Source organism: Geotrypetes seraphini, chromosome 3, assembly GCF_902459505.1.
Source record: "Geotrypetes seraphini chromosome 3, aGeoSer1.1, whole genome shotgun sequence".
NCBI classification, from domain to species: domain Eukaryota; kingdom Metazoa; phylum Chordata; class Amphibia; order Gymnophiona; family Dermophiidae; genus Geotrypetes; species Geotrypetes seraphini.
Genome location: NC_047086.1, coordinates 267,346,121 through 267,366,677, shown reverse-complemented (window position 1 = coordinate 267,366,677; position 20,557 = coordinate 267,346,121). Strand labels below are relative to the sequence as shown.

The 20,557-nt window shown below is 44.6% G+C and overlaps 1 protein-coding gene across 6 annotated transcripts in view; it reads right to left on the bottom strand.

Annotated features, from left to right (window-relative positions):
• TBCE (tubulin folding cofactor E) overlaps nt 1-20,557 on the bottom strand; it is a 434,765-nt gene that overhangs the window by 135,425 nt on the left and 278,783 nt on the right. For all 6 annotated transcript variants that reach the window (XM_033936232.1, XM_033936235.1, XM_033936237.1 and 3 more), the window contains 2 exons: nt 11,244-11,308; nt 11,099-11,163 (listed from right to left, as the gene is read on the bottom strand). In XM_033936232.1, coding sequence (XP_033792123.1) covers nt 11,099-11,163; nt 11,244-11,308 — 130 coding nt within the window. The remainder of the gene's footprint in view (nt 1-11,098; nt 11,164-11,243; nt 11,309-20,557) is intronic.

Genomic DNA, 20,557 nt, shown 5'->3' with positions numbered 1-20,557 from the left:
GTGGACCAAGTGGGGTTTGTTCAGGGTAGACAGGCGGTTTGGAATCTCAGGAAGGTAATGGCGGCTTTGGGTTATAGTGCTACTCACTCCCTCCTGGGCATACTGATTAGTCTTGATGCTAGCAAAGCGTTTGACTGTGTGGATTGGGAGTATTTGTTCGCGGTGCTTGAGAGCTACGAGTTGGGGGGTTCTTTTCTGACCATGGTCCGTCTTTTGTATCACCTTCCTAGCTCGGCGGTTTTGGTTAATGGTCTGGTTTCTGGTTATTTTCCGGTGGAGTGTGGCACCCGTCAGGGTTGTCCTCTTTCCCCTTTGTTTATTTTATCCCTAGAGCCTTTACTGAGGCGGATTCGAGAGAACAGATTGGTTTCTGGGTTGTCCGTGGGGCAGGAGAAGGTGCGTTGTCTGGCATTTGCGGATATTTTGCTCCTGTTGACCGAACCCGGTCAGTCTCTTTAGATGGCGCTGCAGTTGGTTGGTGATCAGGGGAGGGTGTCTGGTTTGGAATTAAACTTGGAAAAATCGGAAGCCTTGGCTATTGGTGGCTATGCTTATGCGGATTGAACAATCCCCTTCCCTCTGTGAAAGATGGCACACAAACTTAAATATTTGGGGGTATATATAACCAGCAATTTATCTCGGGCCTAGAGGGAAAATTTCACTGCGTTACTGGGCAGGTCCAGGGATATTTTGGGTCTTTGGTCTCGCTTTCCTTTCTCCTTAACGGGTAGAATTGCACTCTACAAAATGGTTTTGTTCCCAAAGGGGGTTTACGTGATGCCGACTTTTCCATTGTATCTGACTAATAAGGATATAAACATGTATCACACTGTATTACGCAAATTTCTTTGGAATAATAGAAAAATGACTCTTGCTCAATTATCTCTACCTGTGGGGCGGGGTGAACTGGCGCTTCCGGATCCTACTTCGGCACCTGGTGAACTAGATCAAGAACATTCGGTTTTACACATCTGTCATTCTTGAGCAACAGTTGATGGCCCCCATGCATCTGATGTATTATTTTCATGCTAAGCGCCCTCATCAGATTTTTCCCACTAGGAATCATCCTTTGCTGAGATCCATGAGACAATGTTGGCAATGGTTGTGAAAGCGCATGCATCTGCTGTTTACCTCCACGGTTCTGTTGCCCCGTGGGGTAATAGAGATCTGGTCCTGATGCTTTTAAACTTTACTTGCAGAGATGGAGTGCTCGAGGCCTCTGCAATGTGCAAGATGTGGTGTTAGTGGAGGGAGTGCCTCGTTCTTTTCCGGACCTGCAGGCGGAGGGTTTCTTGGAGGCTAGAGATTGGCTTTTCTACCACCAGGTGTTTCATTATCTCCAATCTTTAGATGCTGCTACTTTGACTGAGAGACAGGGTGGATGTGGTGAGCGAGACCTTGACTCTGTGGCGCCAAACTTGGATCAATTTATCTTTTCAGCAAGTCAGTTTGGGCAGCTTCACTACACCTTGGGACTCTGAGGTGGTGGCAGCTGTGTGGAACCAGGATCTCTCCCCTTCTGAACATGTTATAGGAACTAATGAAACATCTTTATCGGCTTCTGGATATGCCTCTCATGCTCGGTGTCCTAAGTGCCAGTCCACCCCTGCCGGCTTGCTTCACATGTTTTGGTCCTGTGACCGCCTTCAAACATTTTGGTCTTTTGTAGCTCTGTACCTGCAGTCTGTACTATGTAAGCAGATTCCCTTGGGGGGGCGGGTGTTCTGCTCTTTTCTCAGGTGGTTCATTTGGGCTTATCTAGAGGGGGTAACTTGTTACTGCAAAAAGCCTCCTTACTGGCCCGAAAATGTATTATTTTGTTGTGATATCAAGCTAAGGCGCCCACCCTTACTTTGTGGAGATATGAACTATTCACTTTGTTAAAATGTGAATATCTGGATGTCTAGAGGGGTGGTCCTGGTCCGTGGAGGAAATTTAGGAGAATATGGGCTCCTGTCTGAGAGGGCTTGTCCCATAGAGCCAGAAGTTTGCTTTTGAACTTTTGACACTAGAGTGTGTGTGTGGGAAGGGAGGGGGGTTGGTTTCTGTAGGTCTTCGTGAAGGAATAACATGGAAGACCTTAATGGGTCTGCTATGGTCCTCATGTTTGCTGTTATTGTGTTGTATGTATTTATAAACAAAAACGCTTAATAAAAATTATTTTAAAAACAAAACAAAACACAAAGCCATTGTTTCAAACTGTGCTTTGAAGGACAACGTCCACTTTATGATGCTGTGTCCTTCAGCATCACTTCACCTGCACTAGGTGTTTGGCTACTGGCACTAATGTGGAGTCCCCTTTCAGCTGCAAAAACAGGTGTTAGGAGTCCAGAACCATAGAATAAAGTTGGATATAGCTTTGGCCACCTACAGAGAGCCTTCAAATGACTCCCTTTGGTCAGAGACCAGGGAGGAGATATCTGGATGAGCAAGAAAGAAGGGCATCTGCTGATTAGTGTTGCTCATAACTGAACACTGGGAGGTGGAAGGCAGCTGAGAAATGAGCTGCAACGCATAGAGGGAGTCAGAAATGAGATGCAAAACTGAAGCTGACTTAAAAAGATGGCACACTGAGGGATAATCACTGTATCTTCTGACCGCCTGTCTCATCCAAAAATACAGCAGAGGCTTGAGATAGAAAAAGCATGGACAGGGAAATCCAGTCCTTCCAGTTGCACTCTGAAGGGTCACTGACGTAGGAGCGGGCATGTTGTGAAGCAGAAAGGCCCATTGGGGAGAAACAGCCCCAAACAGCTGGATCCCTGCAATGAAAGGGAGCAACTCCTCCATCTCAACACACTTATTTTTAACAAGCACATTGTGTGTGGCCTCTGGACAGACTTCCTTTCCCACAGGCTGGGCATTTTGGGTCTTCTGGGAGTCCAACCCCCTGGAGGACTGAAGATAGAATGAGCCCGAAGTGCCTCCCTTTCCTCCCTCCCGTGCCCTGCGGAACTCAGCTGCTCCTCAGCCTACAAATCCATGAAGAAAATGCATGGATTGGAGGTAAATTGACCTGGGGACTCTATTGCAGAAGATCCACAGGCAAAACGAGGGGTTTTGAGGCAGAAAAAAAGCATTTTCTTTAAATATAACTGAAATTCCAAAATGGTTGCCACCAGAAAATTCACACCAAAAAATGGCCTGATGAAGCTGAACTAAAAAACAAAATATAGCAATTTTGGTGTTTTGGGGGTAGGGGAACCCAATTCCAACCCCAGAAACCCTTCAATATGATTTCACCCTAATCAGACAGGTTTCCGTAAACACCATTCAACTGAATTATCCTTGATAGGGTAAACCACTAACATCATTTATCAATTAGACCATCATAAATCAGTTCTACTTATCAGCCTTCAATACTATAGATCAACTGTTAATCCATAGGCTTTACGACATAGGGATCTCTGATCAAGTGTTAGACTGGTTTAAATCATATTTTAAAGATTGTTCTTTGAAAATCCAGTTCAATGGTTCTACCTCTAACACTTTCTCTAACGACTATGGGATCCCACAAGGTTCCCCTAAGCTGTTTAATATCTTCCTCACTCCTCTTATTACATTAGGGCAATCCATTGGGTTCTCTGTCTTCGCCTACACCCTGTCGATATGGACAACCCTGCAGATATCTCATCTATTAATTTGAAACTAGAACAAATCAGCCATTGGTTAAGCACTAATATGCTAGCTCTCAATATCAACAAAACCAAAGTTACGATTTTCCCAGTCAAGGAAGGTCTTACCCTTCCCTGTTCCATAACAATAAAATCAGTCGCTGTTCATATAGTCACTTCCATTAAACTCCTCAGTTTGACAGAAAACTTTCTTTCCATGAACAAATAAGCTCAGTAGTTAAGAAATGTTTTTACTGTCTTCGAATGATTAGATCTCTTGCCATCCTATTAGATCAATCATCATTAAATATTCTTATTCATTCGCTCACTATTTCAAGTTTGGATTACAGTACCGTATTTTCGCGGATATAACGCGCACCATTGTAAAACGCGCACAGGGGTATAGCGCGCAGAAATCACGATGATATGTACAAAAACTTTTCTATACCGCGCTCAGGCATATAACGCGCATGCTGCCCGACTCTCCTTTCGCCCGCCCTGACTTTCCGTGCGCTGTCCCGACTCTCCGTTCACCCCCCCTGACTTCCGTGCACTGTCCTCCCTTGAAGTCCTGTCCCCCCTTGAAGGTCTGTCCCCATCCTGAAAGCCTGATGCCCCCCCCGACGTCCGATACAACCCCCCCCCCCCCGGCAGGACCACTCGCACCCTCACCCCGAAGGACCGCCGACTCCCCAACAATATCGGGCCAGGAGGGAGCCCAAACCCTCCTGGCCACGGCGACCCCCTAACCCCACCCCGCACTACATTACGGGCAGGAGGGATCCCAGGCCCTCCTGCCCTCGACGCAAACCCCCTCCCCCCAACGACCGCCCCCCCCCAAGAACCTCCGCCCGTCCCCCAGCCGACCCGCGACCCCCCTGGCCGACCCCCACGACACCCCCACCCGCCTTCCCCGTACCTTTGTGTAGTTGGGCCAGAAGGGAGCCCAAACCCTCCTGGCCACGGCGACCCCCTAACCCCACCCCGCACTACATTACGGGCAGGAGGGATCCCAGGCCCTCCTGCCCTCGACGCAAACCCCCCTCCCCCCCAGCCGACCCGCGACCCCCCTGGCCGACCCCCACGACCCCCCCCACCCCCCTTCCCCGTACCTTTGGAAGTTGGCCGGACAGACGGGAGCCAAACCCGCCTGTCCGGCAGGCAGCCAACGAAGGAATGAGGCCGGATTGGCCCATCCGTCCTAAAGCTCCGCCTACTGGTGGGGCCTAAGGCGCGTGGGCCAATCAGAATAGGCCCTGGAGCCTTAGGTCCCACCTGGGGGCGCGGCCTGAGACACATGGTCGGGTTTGGCCCATGTGCCTCAGGCCGCGCCCCCAGGTGGGACCTAAGGCTCCAGGGCCTATTCTGATTGGCCCACGCGCCTTAGGCCCCACCAGTAGGCGGAGCTTTAGGACGGATGGGCCAATCCGGCCTCATTCCTTCGTTGGCTGCCTGCCGGACAGGCGGGTTTGGCTCCCGTCTGTCCGGCCAACTTCCAAAGGTACGGGGAAGGGGGGTGGGGGGGGTCGTGGGGGTCGGCCAGGGGGGTCGCGGGTCGGCTGGGGGGGAGGGGGGTTTGCGTCGAGGGCAGGAGGGCCTGGGATCCCTCCTGCCCGTAATGTAGTGCGGGGTGGGGTTAGGGGGTCGCCGTGGCCAGGAGGGTTTGGGCTCCCTTCTGGCCCGACTACACAAAGGTACGGGGAAGGCGGGTGGGGGTGTCGTGGGGGTCGGCCAGGGGGGTCGCGGGTCGGCTGGGGGACGGGCGGAGGTTCTTGGGGGGGGGGCGGTCGTTGGAGGGAGGGGGGTTTGCGTCGAGGGCAGGAGGGCCTGGGATCCCTCCTGCCCGTAATGTAGTGCGGGGTGGGGTTAGGGGGTCGCCGTGGCCAGGAGGGTTTGGGCTCCCTCCTGGCCCGATATTGTTGGGGAGTCGGCGGTCCTTCGGGGTGAGGGTACGAGTGGTCCTGCCGGGGGGGGGGATGTATCGGACGTCGGGGAGTCGGCCGGGCAAGAGGGCTTGGGCTCCCTCTTGCTCCGATCGTGGATGCGGGTGCGGGTGGGAGCGCGTGCGAGCGGTCGTTCGGGGTGGGGGTGCGAGCGGTCCTGCTGGGGGGGTGAATCGGGCGTCGGGCGGGGTGGGAACTATGTTTAAAAACTTTTGTATACCGCGCTCAGGCATATAACGCGCGAGGGGTATGCGCGGTACGTAAAATCACGTATAACGCGCGCGTTATATCCGCGAAAATACGGTAATGCACTATACAAAGGAATCACTAAGAAAGAAATAAAATGTCTCCAAATTATTCAAAATAAGCTTTAGTCCAAATACCAGTGTATATCAAAAGTATATTATCAACCCTCTCAAAATACAGTATCGTGAAACAGAAGTGACAAGGTTGATATAATTAGAATACAAAGATCTTAACCGTAATACCTCAGCCCCACCACTCCACCGCTATGTAAAATCTCTAAAGCAGGAAGATATTGTGGTGCTTCATCATTGGTAATTCGGTATAAATCGCCGTAAGTGTATTCATATAGAAATATTTTATGTTTTTGTTGTGTTTTTTTCAATAAATAAGCTATAAAAGTGTATAGGTGTATATACTTAGCTTCTACACACAGCCGAACCTGGGAGCCTGACCCGACATGTTTCGCACAATACGTGCTGTTTCAAGGGTCTCCCTATACAAAAGTAAAAGTACAATGCTTAGGGCAGTTACAATGAGACTTTTCCCACCATATAACCACCTCAAATTTAGCCATAAAAAGGGCTGCCACAGAGGGAGCCAAAGTGGCGCCCATGGCCACCCCTTGGATCTGTTGATAAAATTCCTGTTGATATTGAAAATAGTTGTGCTGAATAACCCATTTGGCCAATTGCATGAGGAAGCTGGTTGAAATTCGTTGAGGGGGGGTACGGTGCTGCAGAGTTTCTAAAATAACATCCAATGCCTCTGACTGGGGGATCTGAGTATAGAGAGAGATGACGTCCAGGGTCACCATCAATTTTCCCTCCATAGTGATATCATTCATAGCTAATTTCCTGAGGAAATCTGAAGAGTCCCTAATGTAAGATCGTATCTTAGGGACCTCATTCCTCAGAAAATAATCAATGACCTTAGAGAGAGGTTCCAAAATGGACCCTCGGGTGTTTACAATAGGGCGCCCCGGTGGATTACTCAATGTTTTATGTATTTTAGGTACGAAGGAAATTCTAGGGATGGAAGGATATTTTTCATACAGGTACCTATATTCCCTATGGGTAATCATGCCCCCTTCCAAATGTGTGTTAAGAAATTCTAATATCTTCCCCCCTAGAACATCAGTAGGGTCCCCAACCAATTTACAATAAGCTTGCGTGTTGGCTAGCTGTCGGTGGGCTTCATCCTCATAATCCTGTCTATTAAGTAGAACTGTGGCACCCCCCTTATCAGCCTTAATTATGATAGTATGTTGTTCACCTAGCAGTTGCTGCAGCCCTTGATGTTGGGATCTAGAGATGTTATATGGGCCCTTGTTCACCCATTGTGTTTGTAAAGAATATAACGCTTTGCTAACTAATTCCCGAAACGTTAAAATTAAGGGGTCAATAGACCCAGGGGGGACCCAGTTGGATTTAACCCTGCAAATCTCTATTGTTTTATCAAACCCCTGTTCTTCTTCGGTTAATGCAGTAGCAGTTGGGTGAGTGATCTCCAACTCAGGAGGAATATAGTTCTCATTTTGTTTTTGGAAAAAGACTTTCAACTGCATTTTACGAATAAATGCATGTAAAGCATTTATAGTGGAATAGCATTTATAGTGTAAAGCATTTATAGTGGTAGTGGAATAAGATAAGGGCCGTCATGGGTGGTGGTTATATGGTGGGAAAAGTCTCATTGTAACTGCCCTAAGCATTGTACTTTTACTTTTGTATAGGGAGACCCTTGAAACAGCACGTATTGTGCGAAACATGTCGGGTCAGGCTCCCAGGTTCGGCTGTGTGTAGAAGCTAAGTATATACACCTATACACTTTTATAGCTTATTTATTGAAAAAAACACAACAAAAACATAAAATATTTCTATATGAATACACTTACGGCGATTTATACCGAATTACCAATGATGAAGCACCACAATATCTTCCTGCTTTAGAGATTTTACATAGCGGTGGAGTGGTGGGGCTGAGGTATTACGGTTAAGATCTTTGTATTCTAATTATATCAACCTTGTCACTTCTGTTTCACGATACTCCAAATTATTCAAAACACTGCCATTAAAATTATTTCAAAAGCAGGTAAATTCGATCATGTCACACCTCTTTTAATCAATGCTCACTGGCTTCCTATAAATCATCGAATTTCCTATAAAATAATGTTGCTAACTTACAAGACCAAAACTTCTGGCCAACCTGATTTCATTAACAGGCTATTAATCCCTCATACCCCCCCCCCCCCATCGTACATTGCATTCATCTAATCAAAACTTGCTATCCATCCCCTCTTTAAGATACATTAACACTATGCGCACTAGAATTTTTTCTGTCATGGCCCCTACCATCTGGAATTCAGCACCAAATTATATAAGAGAAATTACATCCCTTGATAAATTTAAAAGTAACTTGAAGGCTTTTCTTTTTAAAGACGCATGTGGTGTATAATAGTCCTTTTAAGGACGGTAATGGAAATCTGTTACTAGCCATCTTTTAATCATTTAAGCTTATTTTACATAATTCTAGACTTTTTATATTTTGTTCCCCTTCCTTTTGTCTTGATCCTCTTCCCCTCTCTTTCACTTCATACAAATTGTATTTCTGCCCTTCTCCATCTTGTATCGGTAAGTTTATGTTTGTCAGTGCGTTTGATTGTCTGTAGCATTGTTTGTAATTTGTTTTTAATATACATTTTTATTATACTCTGTTTTTATATTATGTAAAAACACTTTGAATTTTTAATAAGGCGGTATATCAAATTTTTAATAAACCTGAAACCTTTTTCAGACCTCCCACCCCTGATTTTCCCCATAGGGAATAATGGGAGTACTCACTGTTACTTCTGGTGCCTGTCAGCTTTCAGCAGTCTGCCTGCAGGGATAGGATTTCTGCCTCACATAGTCATTACAAGTTCTCCAATGGAGATCTTCAGGCTGCTGGCCAATCAAGTGAACCTGACCATGGACTCCTACCCTCGGAAATCCACATGTCACTTCAAGTTTATTAAAAAAAATTTTATACCGCTTAATCAAAGTATCTTAAAAACAAATTAAAATTAAATTACTAAACAGAACCAGGTTAGGTTAGTAAACACATACAAACATATATACTAACTACAAACAATTAGGGAAGAAGGGCGAGAACTACAATCTTAACGAAAAAGAGCACAATTAAGGGAAAAACAATAGATAAGGGTAAAAGACTATAAAACAGGTTTTACACATTTCCCTCATTATTCGCGGGGGCAGAGCTGGACCGCGAATAGGGAAATACCGCGAATATCCAGCTCTGACCCACCCCCACCTCCCTCCGGCATCCCTGCCTTACTTGGTGGTCTAGCAGGCTTTCGGGGCAGGAGCAATTTTCCTACACTCCTACCCCGTGTAGATCGCCAATAGGAAATGGCTGTAGGGAGTTCCCGTCGTAGTGTCTAGAGAGCTCACGGCAGCCATTTCCTATTGGCGATCTGCACGGGGCAGAAGCGTAGGAAGATCGCTCCTGCCCCAAAAGCCCACTAGACCACCAGGTAAGGCCGGGATGCCGGGGGAAGGCAAAAATATGGGGGTTTTTTCCCTCCCCCCAAAAATAATTGCGATTATATGAAATCGCAAGTGGGGAAATAGCGAATGGGGAGGGGGAAGTGTAGTCCTTAAAAGGACAGTTGTTATCCAAAAGCATCTTGGAACAAGAATGTTTTTAATTTTGCTTTAAATTGCTTTAGTATGGATTCGATTTGTAAATGATTAGGCAGCGAATTCCAGAGAGAGGGTACAGTGACAGCGAAATTGTTGGATCTCAGCGTATTGATTAATTTTAATGATGGTACCACAAGGAGATTCTGTGATGTGGAATGAAGCAATTTAAGGGGACTGTAAGGAATTAGAAGTCTATCAATGAATTCTGGTTGATTGTTGGCCCCACAGCCTGTGCTCAAGCCTCTGATTAAATCAGCAGGCAAACAAGATCCTAGGGGAATGGAACCCAAGCTCCAGAAGGAACATCAAGCAGGCTGACTCCACAGGCTCCATGAGATTGGCCTGGGAACAGCAGTCTATCCATGTGGGATTGTGTCCTTTCCCCTGCAGAGTAAGCCCAAGAAGGGGACCTCTGAGCACCCAAATCATGCAGAAAGGATGAAAAATGATGGCAAAAATGCCCTAAAATAATAAAATAAAATAAAGCAGAGCAGATCAGAACACACCTTCTAAGTTTGATTCAGAAGGAAAAACTGAATAGGGAGCTGCTCTCCATTGCAGAAGGAGAAGGGTTCAAGATCTTAAAGTAATACCCTTCTGCAGTTTCGCAGGCAGTAGGAATCAACAGCTAAAGTACAGACTCCTGTGTATATGTAACAGAATTACAGCTGTACATCTTATATCCAACTACCCTTGATATTCAGTTGGTGACGTTCAGTGTTTTGCTAACTGCTACTGATGGTGTGTCTAGAAATTCAATGCTGGGCTTTGTCCATGCTCCAGCATTAAATTTCCAGGTTTGTAAAAGCCAGTTACGTTCAGCACTTAAACCAGCTATGAGGAACTGCTAATTACTGGCTCTTAACCAGCCAAATGCCTAGAAAATTTTTTATATTAACCGATCTAAATCTTGGGCAAAGTTTAAAAGAGGATTGGACAAGTTCCTAGTAGGGGAAGGGATTTTAGATTTAGCTCACTCCACTTTTCAGTTGTAATTCAAAGTGTGTATATATGTTACTATCCACAGAGATTTTACATTCACATTTTGTGCTAGGTAGATGACTTGCCTAAGATCAAAAGAAGCCACAGTGGGCCTCTGGTTTTTAGCCCACTGTTCTAACCATAAAAATCTGTTAGACAGGTAGACTTGAGAAAGTCATTGCTTATCCTTGAAAATAAGTTACAAGACAAACATCTACCTTTTGGGATTCACCCGATACTTGTAAACCGATTTAGCTAATGCTGGAGACCAGATACCCAGCTCAATGGACCTTGGTCTGTCTCAACATCTTTTACCACTATAGCAATCTCTGACTCAGAGTTAAAAATCAAACCAGAATTCTCTACTACTTTAAATTTGCTCCATTATCAATCTTCCAGTCTAAATTCAGTTTAGGGAACAAAATTATGCCTCCATAAAAACAGTTAAAATAGCTGACCCAAGCAATCTTGGCAAGTTAGGAGTAGCAAGCCACAAAATAGGACATACCCTGCCTCAATTTTTATGTTGAATTATTTTTCATATTAAATATTTGTTCAATAAAATAGCATTAAAACAACAAAATGGTCTTTCAAATAAACCTTACAATCTACTCACGTCTGCTATTTTATTGTTGTTCACTGCAAGACTTCTCAAGGAAGGAAACATTGCACTTTTGCATCCTAAGGGGGAAAATAAAACTGTAATATCGGAAGACAGCTATGAACACACAAGTATAAATGAACACACAGAATTTACTTACCATATCCTACATCAGGAAAATGTATAGAAGATATTCCAGTATTAGAAATGATTAGTTGTTCTAACCTAAAATATACAACATAAGAACATAAGAATTGCCGCTGCTGGGTCAGACCAGTGGTCCATCCTGTCCAGCAGTCCACTCATGTGGCGGCCCTCTGGTCAAAGACCAGCACCCTAACTGAGACTAGCTCTACCAGCGTACATCCTTGTTCAGCAGGAACTTGTCTAACTTTGTCTTGAATCCCTGGAGTGTGTCCAAATCTAGTTTTACTGCAAAAGTCTCAAGTAATTATATTTTACACACATATTCTTCCTAATCCTATATAGTATACCACAAGTTAAGCACCTAAATGGGAGTAAATGTATAGATGGGCATAATCTAAGTCTGATTTGGATGTAGGGTGTTAGTTGCCCAAAGTCGGAAGCAGCAAAATGTCCATTCTCGAAAAGTACGTCTAAAATATTTTTTCACGAAAATCATCTATATGTACGTTCAGACCACTACTATGTCTATCTTTATACCACATTCTCAACCAAAAATTCATCCAAGTCCCAAATGCCCAGAACCAGACCTTTTGGACATGGGAGGGGCCAGCATTGTGATGGCAACCCAGACATAGCAACAGAGCTGTGGGGCACCTTATAGGACTCTGCTGTGAACTTCACAAAAAGGGTGCCACAAACATCTCACCAGAACTCCTTTATAGGTTATGGTGAGCCCCCCCCCCTCCAAATCCCTAAAACCCACCTGTCTACAACCCAAGTAGCCCTTATGCATGCAGGTGCCACCTATATGGCAGGACAGTAGGGTTTGGGGGGGGGTGTTCACATTTTCTGCCATGAATGTAGTGCTTAGAGTGGCTTAAGTGCCTGGATCCTCCTCTCTATGGTTCACTAGCCCACCTCCCAGACTACTTAAGACATGTGCAGCTCTATTAGACTTTCCTATGCCAAGTGCTGATGTTCCAGAGGCAGGTATGTACATTTTTATTCTGAACTTTGTGAGGATGTGACAGGGTCAGTGAACAAGGTAGGGGGTCTTTACTTTGTCCCTGCAGTGGTTATCTGGTCACTTTGGATACCTTTTAGGCACTTATACCTGCTTTTATACCTGTCTTTACATCGTTTAACTCATAACATATAAGTTTTGTCTAGGCAGTCTCATCAAACATTCAATTATCGCTGCAGGACGACTAAGTCTTGGTTGGCCCACATCCCACCCTAACCACTCAAAAAACACCCCTATCAGCTCTGGGCGCACAGCGGGATTCAGAGGCCTAAAATGTCCCTGGATATGTCCAAAAAGCCGTTTCTATTATCGGCACTTGGATGACCTGTCTTTTATTTTATTTTTATCATTTTCATAATACATTCAAGTATGAACTTGTACAGATAGCAATATAAGGACAAATCAAGTACATAAATCAATACATAAAAAGAAACATTTTTACTTAATCGCTCTAGTCCCCAATAGAAGAGATCCAAAAAGTAGATAGCGGAATAAAAAAAAGAAGAAATAGATACCAATAGATAGCATACATGATCAGGTTGATATTCAATTGAATTAGTCACTTCTTATACACTACAAATAGGGCATTAAGTTTTAACTCTATCCTTCTCCAATCGTGACATTAAAAGGAAAGTCATTAACTGAAAAGGTTCAAAAAAGACATATTTCTGTAAAGAATAATTAACCACATGGATAACATAAGAAAAAGGTCGCCCCCAGTGCAATAACCCCAGGTTTTAATAATAGAAACTCCTTCCGTCTTCTTTGGGTATTCCTGGCTAAATCTGGGTACATTTGTACTTTTAAACCTAGAAATTTTTTCTGCACATTTGAAGAAATTTTTCATGAGCCAATTTTTATCAGGGGCCATAGCCACCATCAATAATAATGTAGCAGGAGAAACTGTTTCAGTATCTGAAAGTTCAAGTAATGCTGTTGCGTTCATATCAGAAGCAATAACTTGCTGCTGATCTTGTGATTTTCCCAGCAAATAATATACTTGAGATAAAGGGGGTAGTAATTCCTCTGGAATTTCCAGAACTTCAAGAAAGTACCTCTTCACCAATTCCCTTGGAGTGTACAAGGCACTCCTAGGGAAGTTAATCAATCTAATATTGTTTGAATGTGTTGAGTTTTCTAATGACTCTAATTTTCTTCTCAAGTTGATAATGTCCTTTATGAGAGTTTCTTGAGTCTTTTTAGAAAGAACCAATTCTTGGTTGATATTTGTTAAGGAAGTTTTGGAATCTATAACCTCTATTTGTAAGTTCTTAATATCTGATTCTTGAGCTTTCATGTTTTCTTCCAGCTGTTGAAAGCGGGAATTAATGTAGGCAGAGTAGCTACAAGGTCCCATATAGATTCTAAAGTTACCTCCTGGGGTTTCTGTACCGGCGGGAGGCAAAGAGTAGGCAAAGAAACCCTTCCAGTTCCCTTCTCTCCCTTCATGTCATCTCCTTGGATCCTCACGCCCCCATGTTGACTCTCAGCTTCAGAGTTCATGACACCCTCCAAAGACATGGTGTCCAACTCTTCATTCTCTCCGGCCTCTTGGAGTTGCAGTAACAGAGTCCCCTCAGACTGCTCCTTCTGCGGCGAACTAGTGCTCTGAGGATGTGGGGGCGGTGCCCTAACATCAGGGCTTAGAGTGGTGTCAAGTCCCAGGGAGGACACCGCAGATCCGTTAGCTTGCGGCATCTCCAGCAGGAGCGTCTCCAACATGATCACAGGGGTGGCTTGCATCCGACATAGGAGGTCCTCTATGTTGACGAATCCGGGCGCCGAAGAGCCCCGCGAGGCCCCAGCAGAGCTCTTCCATCTCCGTCTTGGCATTCCGAAAGTAATTAATGAGCTATACAAAAGTTCCCAAATAGAGAGCTCCCAGACGTGCCTCACAGCCTGATCAGTGTGCGGCCATTTTGGATCGTCTTAACACAACATGTGTTTGACGACCTGTCTTTTAGATCATCCAAAGTGCTGACTTGGGCAGGTTTTTAGACGTATTTAAGTTCTGATTATGAGCCCCAAAGAGCCTAAGTTCTTTAGTGCAGTGTTCTTCAACCTTTTGATACCTATGGACCGGCGGAAATAAAATAATTATTTTGTGGACCAGAAGTTGAAGAACACTGGGCTAAATCGTGCCCATCGCCACTCAATCTCCGCCCCAGATCCCACCCCCATAATAGTACTAATTGTAACACCATTTTTTCCATTCATTTTTCATATACACACACACAATATAATCGTATTAACAACACATAATGGTTGACCACAAAATTAAAATACACAAATCGCACTGTATGCTTTTCAACATTCATTCCTACCAGAAAATGCAGGACCAAAAACTAAAAGTACTAATATTTATAAACAAACCCTAAGATGCAACACTCTGCAAGCAGTACAACCCCAGAGGAAAATAAACAAATTCATTACTTCCTGAACAGACAGCAGATGTAAATCAATCACTAAATAAAAAAATTAAAGCATTCCCCCTACCGTTGTTGTCTCTCGCCCTCCATGCTGTGCCTTGCCTTCTGGCCTGCCCCCTGGTGTTATCTTCGAGCCGGTCCACGGTGCGATCAATGCGGCATCTTCGGGCCAGCTCCCTGAATGCTGCATTGCACAAAGCTGTAGGTAGTGCGTGTCCCGCGCCACATCTGAAAGCCTTCCCTCTGACATTGTGACGTCAGAGAGAAGGCTTCCGGTTCAGGCGCAGGAGCCTTTTCCCATGGCTTTGTGCACTGCAGCACTCAGGGAGCCGGCCCGAAGGCGCTGCATTGATCGTGCCGGCCCTGTGGACCGGCATAAAATTTCTGTGGACCGGCGGTTGAAGAACATTGCTTTAGTGCCTTACTGCAAAGGGAGATGCATGATGATATGGCATAATTGGGTCACACACTTAGGTGTCAAAATTATAGAATATTTTAAGTTGCATTCCTAGATGCCAACATTTAGATGATGTGTTGGGTGCCTTAATGTTGGCACCCAAATATCAACTTAGGCTCTATTCTTTAACATAATCTGGGCACCCAGATGCCATTATAAAATACTATCTTAGGGCCCTTTCACAAAGCCACGAGAGCAATTCCCAGCATAGCAAATGAGACAAAACCCACAGAAATTGAATGAGCTTCGTTGCATTCGCTAATGCAGCATTCACTAAAAAGGGGTCCTTAATGTACAGATTTGGACACCCAGTTTTTAGTACCCTTTATAGAATTGTTTCTATGTGTTACTGTGCTGTCGTTAGCCAAGGCTCAAGATATGAATTCTTTTATATTCTACTAGCAATTTCCTAATAAATGTCCTAGTACAACAGGGGTGTCCACACCACCAGGGGCTACGAGATGGAATTTCATGGGGTGCAACAGAGTGGTATCAGTTGTGTCAGTTAGTGATAAGTTACGAGTCATCACTCAGGTAGCTGCCAGTGTGCGTTGAGCATTGGTAGTAGGGGTTATGATATTACTTTTGTAGGAGGTACGCTAGTGCTGTCTGATTTCCGATTCAAATCAATTCGATTCGAATCAGGTGAACCGATTTTAATCTTTTAAAAAAATAAAATAAGCCTCGCCGATTCAATTAACAACCCTAACCCCTTGCCCCCTAAAGCAGGAGCGGCAGCACTGAATCTTGATGGCTTGCCGCTCCACTTTAAGGGGGGCGAGGGGGGAGGGTCAGTCGGGAAGTGCTGTCTTGGCCCTTTGCAATGTCCACTGGCTTCCCTCCTGGCCTCCGCGCTCTTACCTAAAGATAATTGGCAGTCTGCGGAGGATCATGGTGTTGTAGCGATCTTTGCAAGCTGCCGTCATCCTCAGCACCACGTTGGCCCTGCCGCGATCCTGCCCCTGACGTCAGAGGAGGAGCGGGACCGCGGTAGATCGAATATTGTGCTGAGGATGACGGCAGCTTGCAAATATCACTACAGCACTGCAATCCTCTCTGCAGGCTGCCGATTATCTTTAGGTAAAAGCAGGAGCCCGGGGGGGGGGACATGCAAGCCTTCGGGGGAAACAGGTCTTTGGGGGGGCCCTGGTGTAGAAGTACAAGGAGGGAGGGAGGGAAGGGGGGTTCAAAGAGACGTGCATATACCAGACGGGGGAGGGGGGAAGAAATAATGGGACTAAAAACAGAGGAGAGGGAGAGATATGGTAGATAATAAGATTTAGGGAGGGAAGGAACAGAATGGGAGAGAAAGACACAAGGGATGGTGTGAAGGGAGGGTGGGGGATAGAGATACTGGATAGGAGGGTAGTTGGGAAGAGAAAGGGAGAGCTGGTGGAACCTGAGGTGGTGGGGAAGGAGGGAGAGATGCTGGAAGAAGGGTAGTTGAGAAAAGGAGATATGGTGGATCTAGGGATGGTGGGGTCCATCACTGCAAATGCGGGGATAGAGATGAAAAAAAGTAAAGATGCCAGACCTCCGGGGGAGGAAAGGGAAACGCAAGGGTAGGACAGAGATGGAAGATGGATGGTTAGCACGGAGAAAGAAGAAAGAAGGAGGCCCCACCCCCGATCAGAAGACAACTAGAGCCTGGGACCAACATTATTTGAATAATGACCAGATAACAAAGGTAGAGGTAGAAAAATAATTTTATTTTCTGTTTGTGATTACAATATCACTGTTGTACTAATCACCTTTGTTTTACTTTAAACTCTGATTACAACACAAGCTGATGTGGTTAAGTGAACACTCAGACCCGCAGCTGAGGTCCGGTGAAACAAGTTCACGGAGCAGCTGTTAAGGAGACCATTATTGTTGTTCACAGTCTCATCCACCAAACAAAGACTAAATAACAGCACATAAACTTGAAGAAAATAAAATAATAAATTTAACAGCGACTTAACTTTGAATGGTGTGGATGGTACACATAACTGCTCCGGGCTCCTCCGTTTATACACAATACCGACCTCCCAACCTAGGTTTCACCCGCTGGCTTCTTCAGGAGGGGTACGGCACAAACACTCCATACTGCACACACACGCACTGCACGTGTGTGTGCAGTATGGAGTGTTTGTGCCGTACCCCTCCTGAAGAAGCCAGCGGGTGAAACCTAGGTTGGGGGGTCGGTATTGTGTATAAACGGAGGAGCCCGGAGCAGTTATGTGTACCATCCACACCATTCAAAGTCAAGTCGCTGTTAAATTTATTATTTTATTTTCTTCAAGTTTATGTGCTGTTATTTAGTCTTTGTTTGGTGGAGGAGACTGTGAACAACAATAATGGTCTCCTTAACAGCTGCTCCGTGAACTTGTTTCACCGGACCTCAGCTGCGGGTCTGAGTGTTCACTTAACCACATCAGCTTGTGTTGTAATCAGAGTTTAAAGTAAAACAAAGGTGATTAGTACAACAGTGATTTATAAGCATCACCTTGGATAAATATATTCCCTTGCTGTTTTGTGATTACAATATGTCAGATTTGAAATGTGTATCTGCCAGAGCTGATGTTAGACCGCGAACGTGAGCTAGGATTTAACAGAGAGAGGAAAAGTCTTTTTTTTACACCACAGCAGTGTTTTCCCCAGAAATTTTTTCCAGCCGGGAGGCACGAAAAAGTAGCCAGGTTGGGAGGGGCAGAACGGGGAAATTTGGTGGTAGAGAAAATTAAGTGTGCACGATTTTTATTAGTTAATTATTACTATTTTCCAATACTCAATATGACTTCCTTTTTTAAGGTTTGACACTTAGGCAATGTTCCAGTAGCATTTAAGCCACCCTTGAAAAAAAAAAAAAAAAGTAATCAAGATCCTCTTATTCCGAATAAGTACTGGCCAGTATCAAACCTTCCATTTCTTTCAAAACTACCATACTTGAGAGAAAGGTATTCAACCAAATTCATACTCATGTTGAATCAGTTAATGCTTTGAATCCTGCAATAGCAATTCTGCCAAAGCAAATGCACTGAAGCCCATAGGAACTGAAACAACTATATAGTGCATTTGCCATGGGAGAATCACTACCGTGGCTTTGTAAAAGGGGCCCTTACTGAGTGAACTCCATAGTCACCTAGACCAGTGTTTCTCAAATTTTTAAAGCCAAGTACACCCTAAGTCTAACAAATACCAACCAAGTACCCCAGCCAAGCTCCGCCCCCATTATAATAGTACTAATTGTAATGTAATTTCTTCCATTCATTTTTCATGTACACACAATATAATCTTATTAATTCATAATGGTAACCACAAAATAAAAACAAAACCACAAAGCACACTGTACGCTGAGAAAATGTTAATCATCATTTACATTTCGGGGGGTTTCAAAGAGGTCAAGGCAGATATGCAATCAGTAGCAACTATAGAAATAGACAAATTTAGTGCAAAATATAGACAGCAGATTATAAATTCTCAAAACTGACACATTTTGATCACTAAATTGAAAATAAAATCATTTTTCCTACCTTTGATGTCTGGTGATTTAATTAGTTTCTGGTTGAACTTCCTTCTGACTGTGCTTTTCTTTCTTTCTGCCTCTTGCATCCTTCCTCTCCTCCAGTCCTCAATCCCTTCCCCAACCAACATCTCTCTCTGTCTCTCCATGAGTTCAACTTTTCTTCCTCTCTCCTCCACCCCTATTGGCAACATGCCTCCCTCTCTCTCCTTCCTCTGTTATGATCCTGCATCTCTCTGTTCTTGCTCAGGGACTCTCCCCCTCCGTCTCTTCTGTCTGCACCTCCCATAGTCCAGCATCTGCCTCCTGTCTTTCCACTTTGGTCCAGGCCTCTCTCTCTGTCTTTCTTCTGCTTACAACCCCCCCCCCCCTCCCAATGTCCAGCATTTGTCCTCCTTTCTTCTGGGTCTTTCTCTGCCTCTCTCTCTCTCTCCTTCCTTCCTTCCTCCTTCCCTCGTCTAGAATCTTTCCACCTCTCTGCAGTCTTTCTCTCTTCCTTCTAAACACCCCTAAGTCCAACATCTGCCTCCCTCTCTTCTGCCTCCCCTTTGTTTCAGGTTTCTCCCTTTCTCTATCTTTCTCCTGCTAACATTTTGAGTCCTCCCACCTTTGCAGCAGGGGAGGGAATGAGAGAGAGAGGGATACATGTTGCCAATGGGGGCGGAGGAGAAAGGAAAAAAAGCTGGACTCAGAGGGACTCCAGAAATACATTCACAGATTTGCAATACAGGTTAAAATTCAAAACAAACAACAAAGATTACCATACCAGTGCACAGTTTTAGTTCTATGCAAACCCCAAACATCTCTGAACAAATCTCCTCCTTCCTTCCCTTCCCACCTACTTGCCCAGGACTTTAACTCTGAACCCTTTCCATATGCAAAAGCATTGTAAAGCAGTAATCCTATCTGAAACATAAATCTATATTAATAACGTTTGCAACTCCTCTCAACTGCCTCACTCTATGTCATCCAGCTTTAACCCATATGTATGTATAAACAACCAAATCTGTAACTCCTCTGGTACATTCCACTCCATGTATGTTAATTTGTAATAAAACAACAAGGCAAGCGGTCCACCAAAGAATCCAACTTGAAACAAAAGAAGATAGGCAGACAATAAGGAGATTCAAATCAGGTTTCATGGAAGAAGGGAAGCCGGCACACATAGTGTTAACGCTAGAGTCCCGGAGGATGGGTTCAAATCGCTTGCTGGTGCTTAAAAAAAAAAGTCAGGCTGAGGTGGGAGTCATAAGAACATAAAAATAGCTTTACTGGATCAGACCATTGGTCCATCAAGCCCAGTAGCCCGTTCTCACAGTGGCCAATCCAAGTCACTAGTACCTGGCCAAAACCCAAGGAGTAGCAACATTCCATTCAGAATCCTAAAGAATAGCAAGATTCCGGAAATCCAAAGAGTAACAAAAGATTCCAGAACCCAAAGAGTATCAACATTCCATGCTACTGATCCAGAGCAAGCAGTGGCTTCCCCCATGTCTTTCTCAATAACAGACTATGGACTTTTCCTCTAGGAAACTGTCTAAGCCTTTCTTAAAACCAGCTACATTAACCGCTGTTACCACATCTTCTGGCAATGTGTTGCAGAGCTTAAGTACTCTCTGAGTGAAAAAAATTTCCTTATTGGTTTTAAAAGTATTTCTCTGAGAAGTATTTCTCGAGAAGATGGAAATTTAATAGGTAGCTGAAAAATAAAAAAGAGGAGAAGGGTAAGAAAGAGGCAGTTAGTGAGTGTGAGCTAGGACCTATCAGAGAGAGTTTTTTTTTATTTACAACACAGCACCAGTGTGGAGTTGGAAAGGGGTGGCGGTGGGGGTTGAAGAGGCTACAAAAATAAAAAATAAAAAACAACCCATCAGGCCATTAAAAAAAAAAAGAAAAGAAAACACCTGATTGGGCA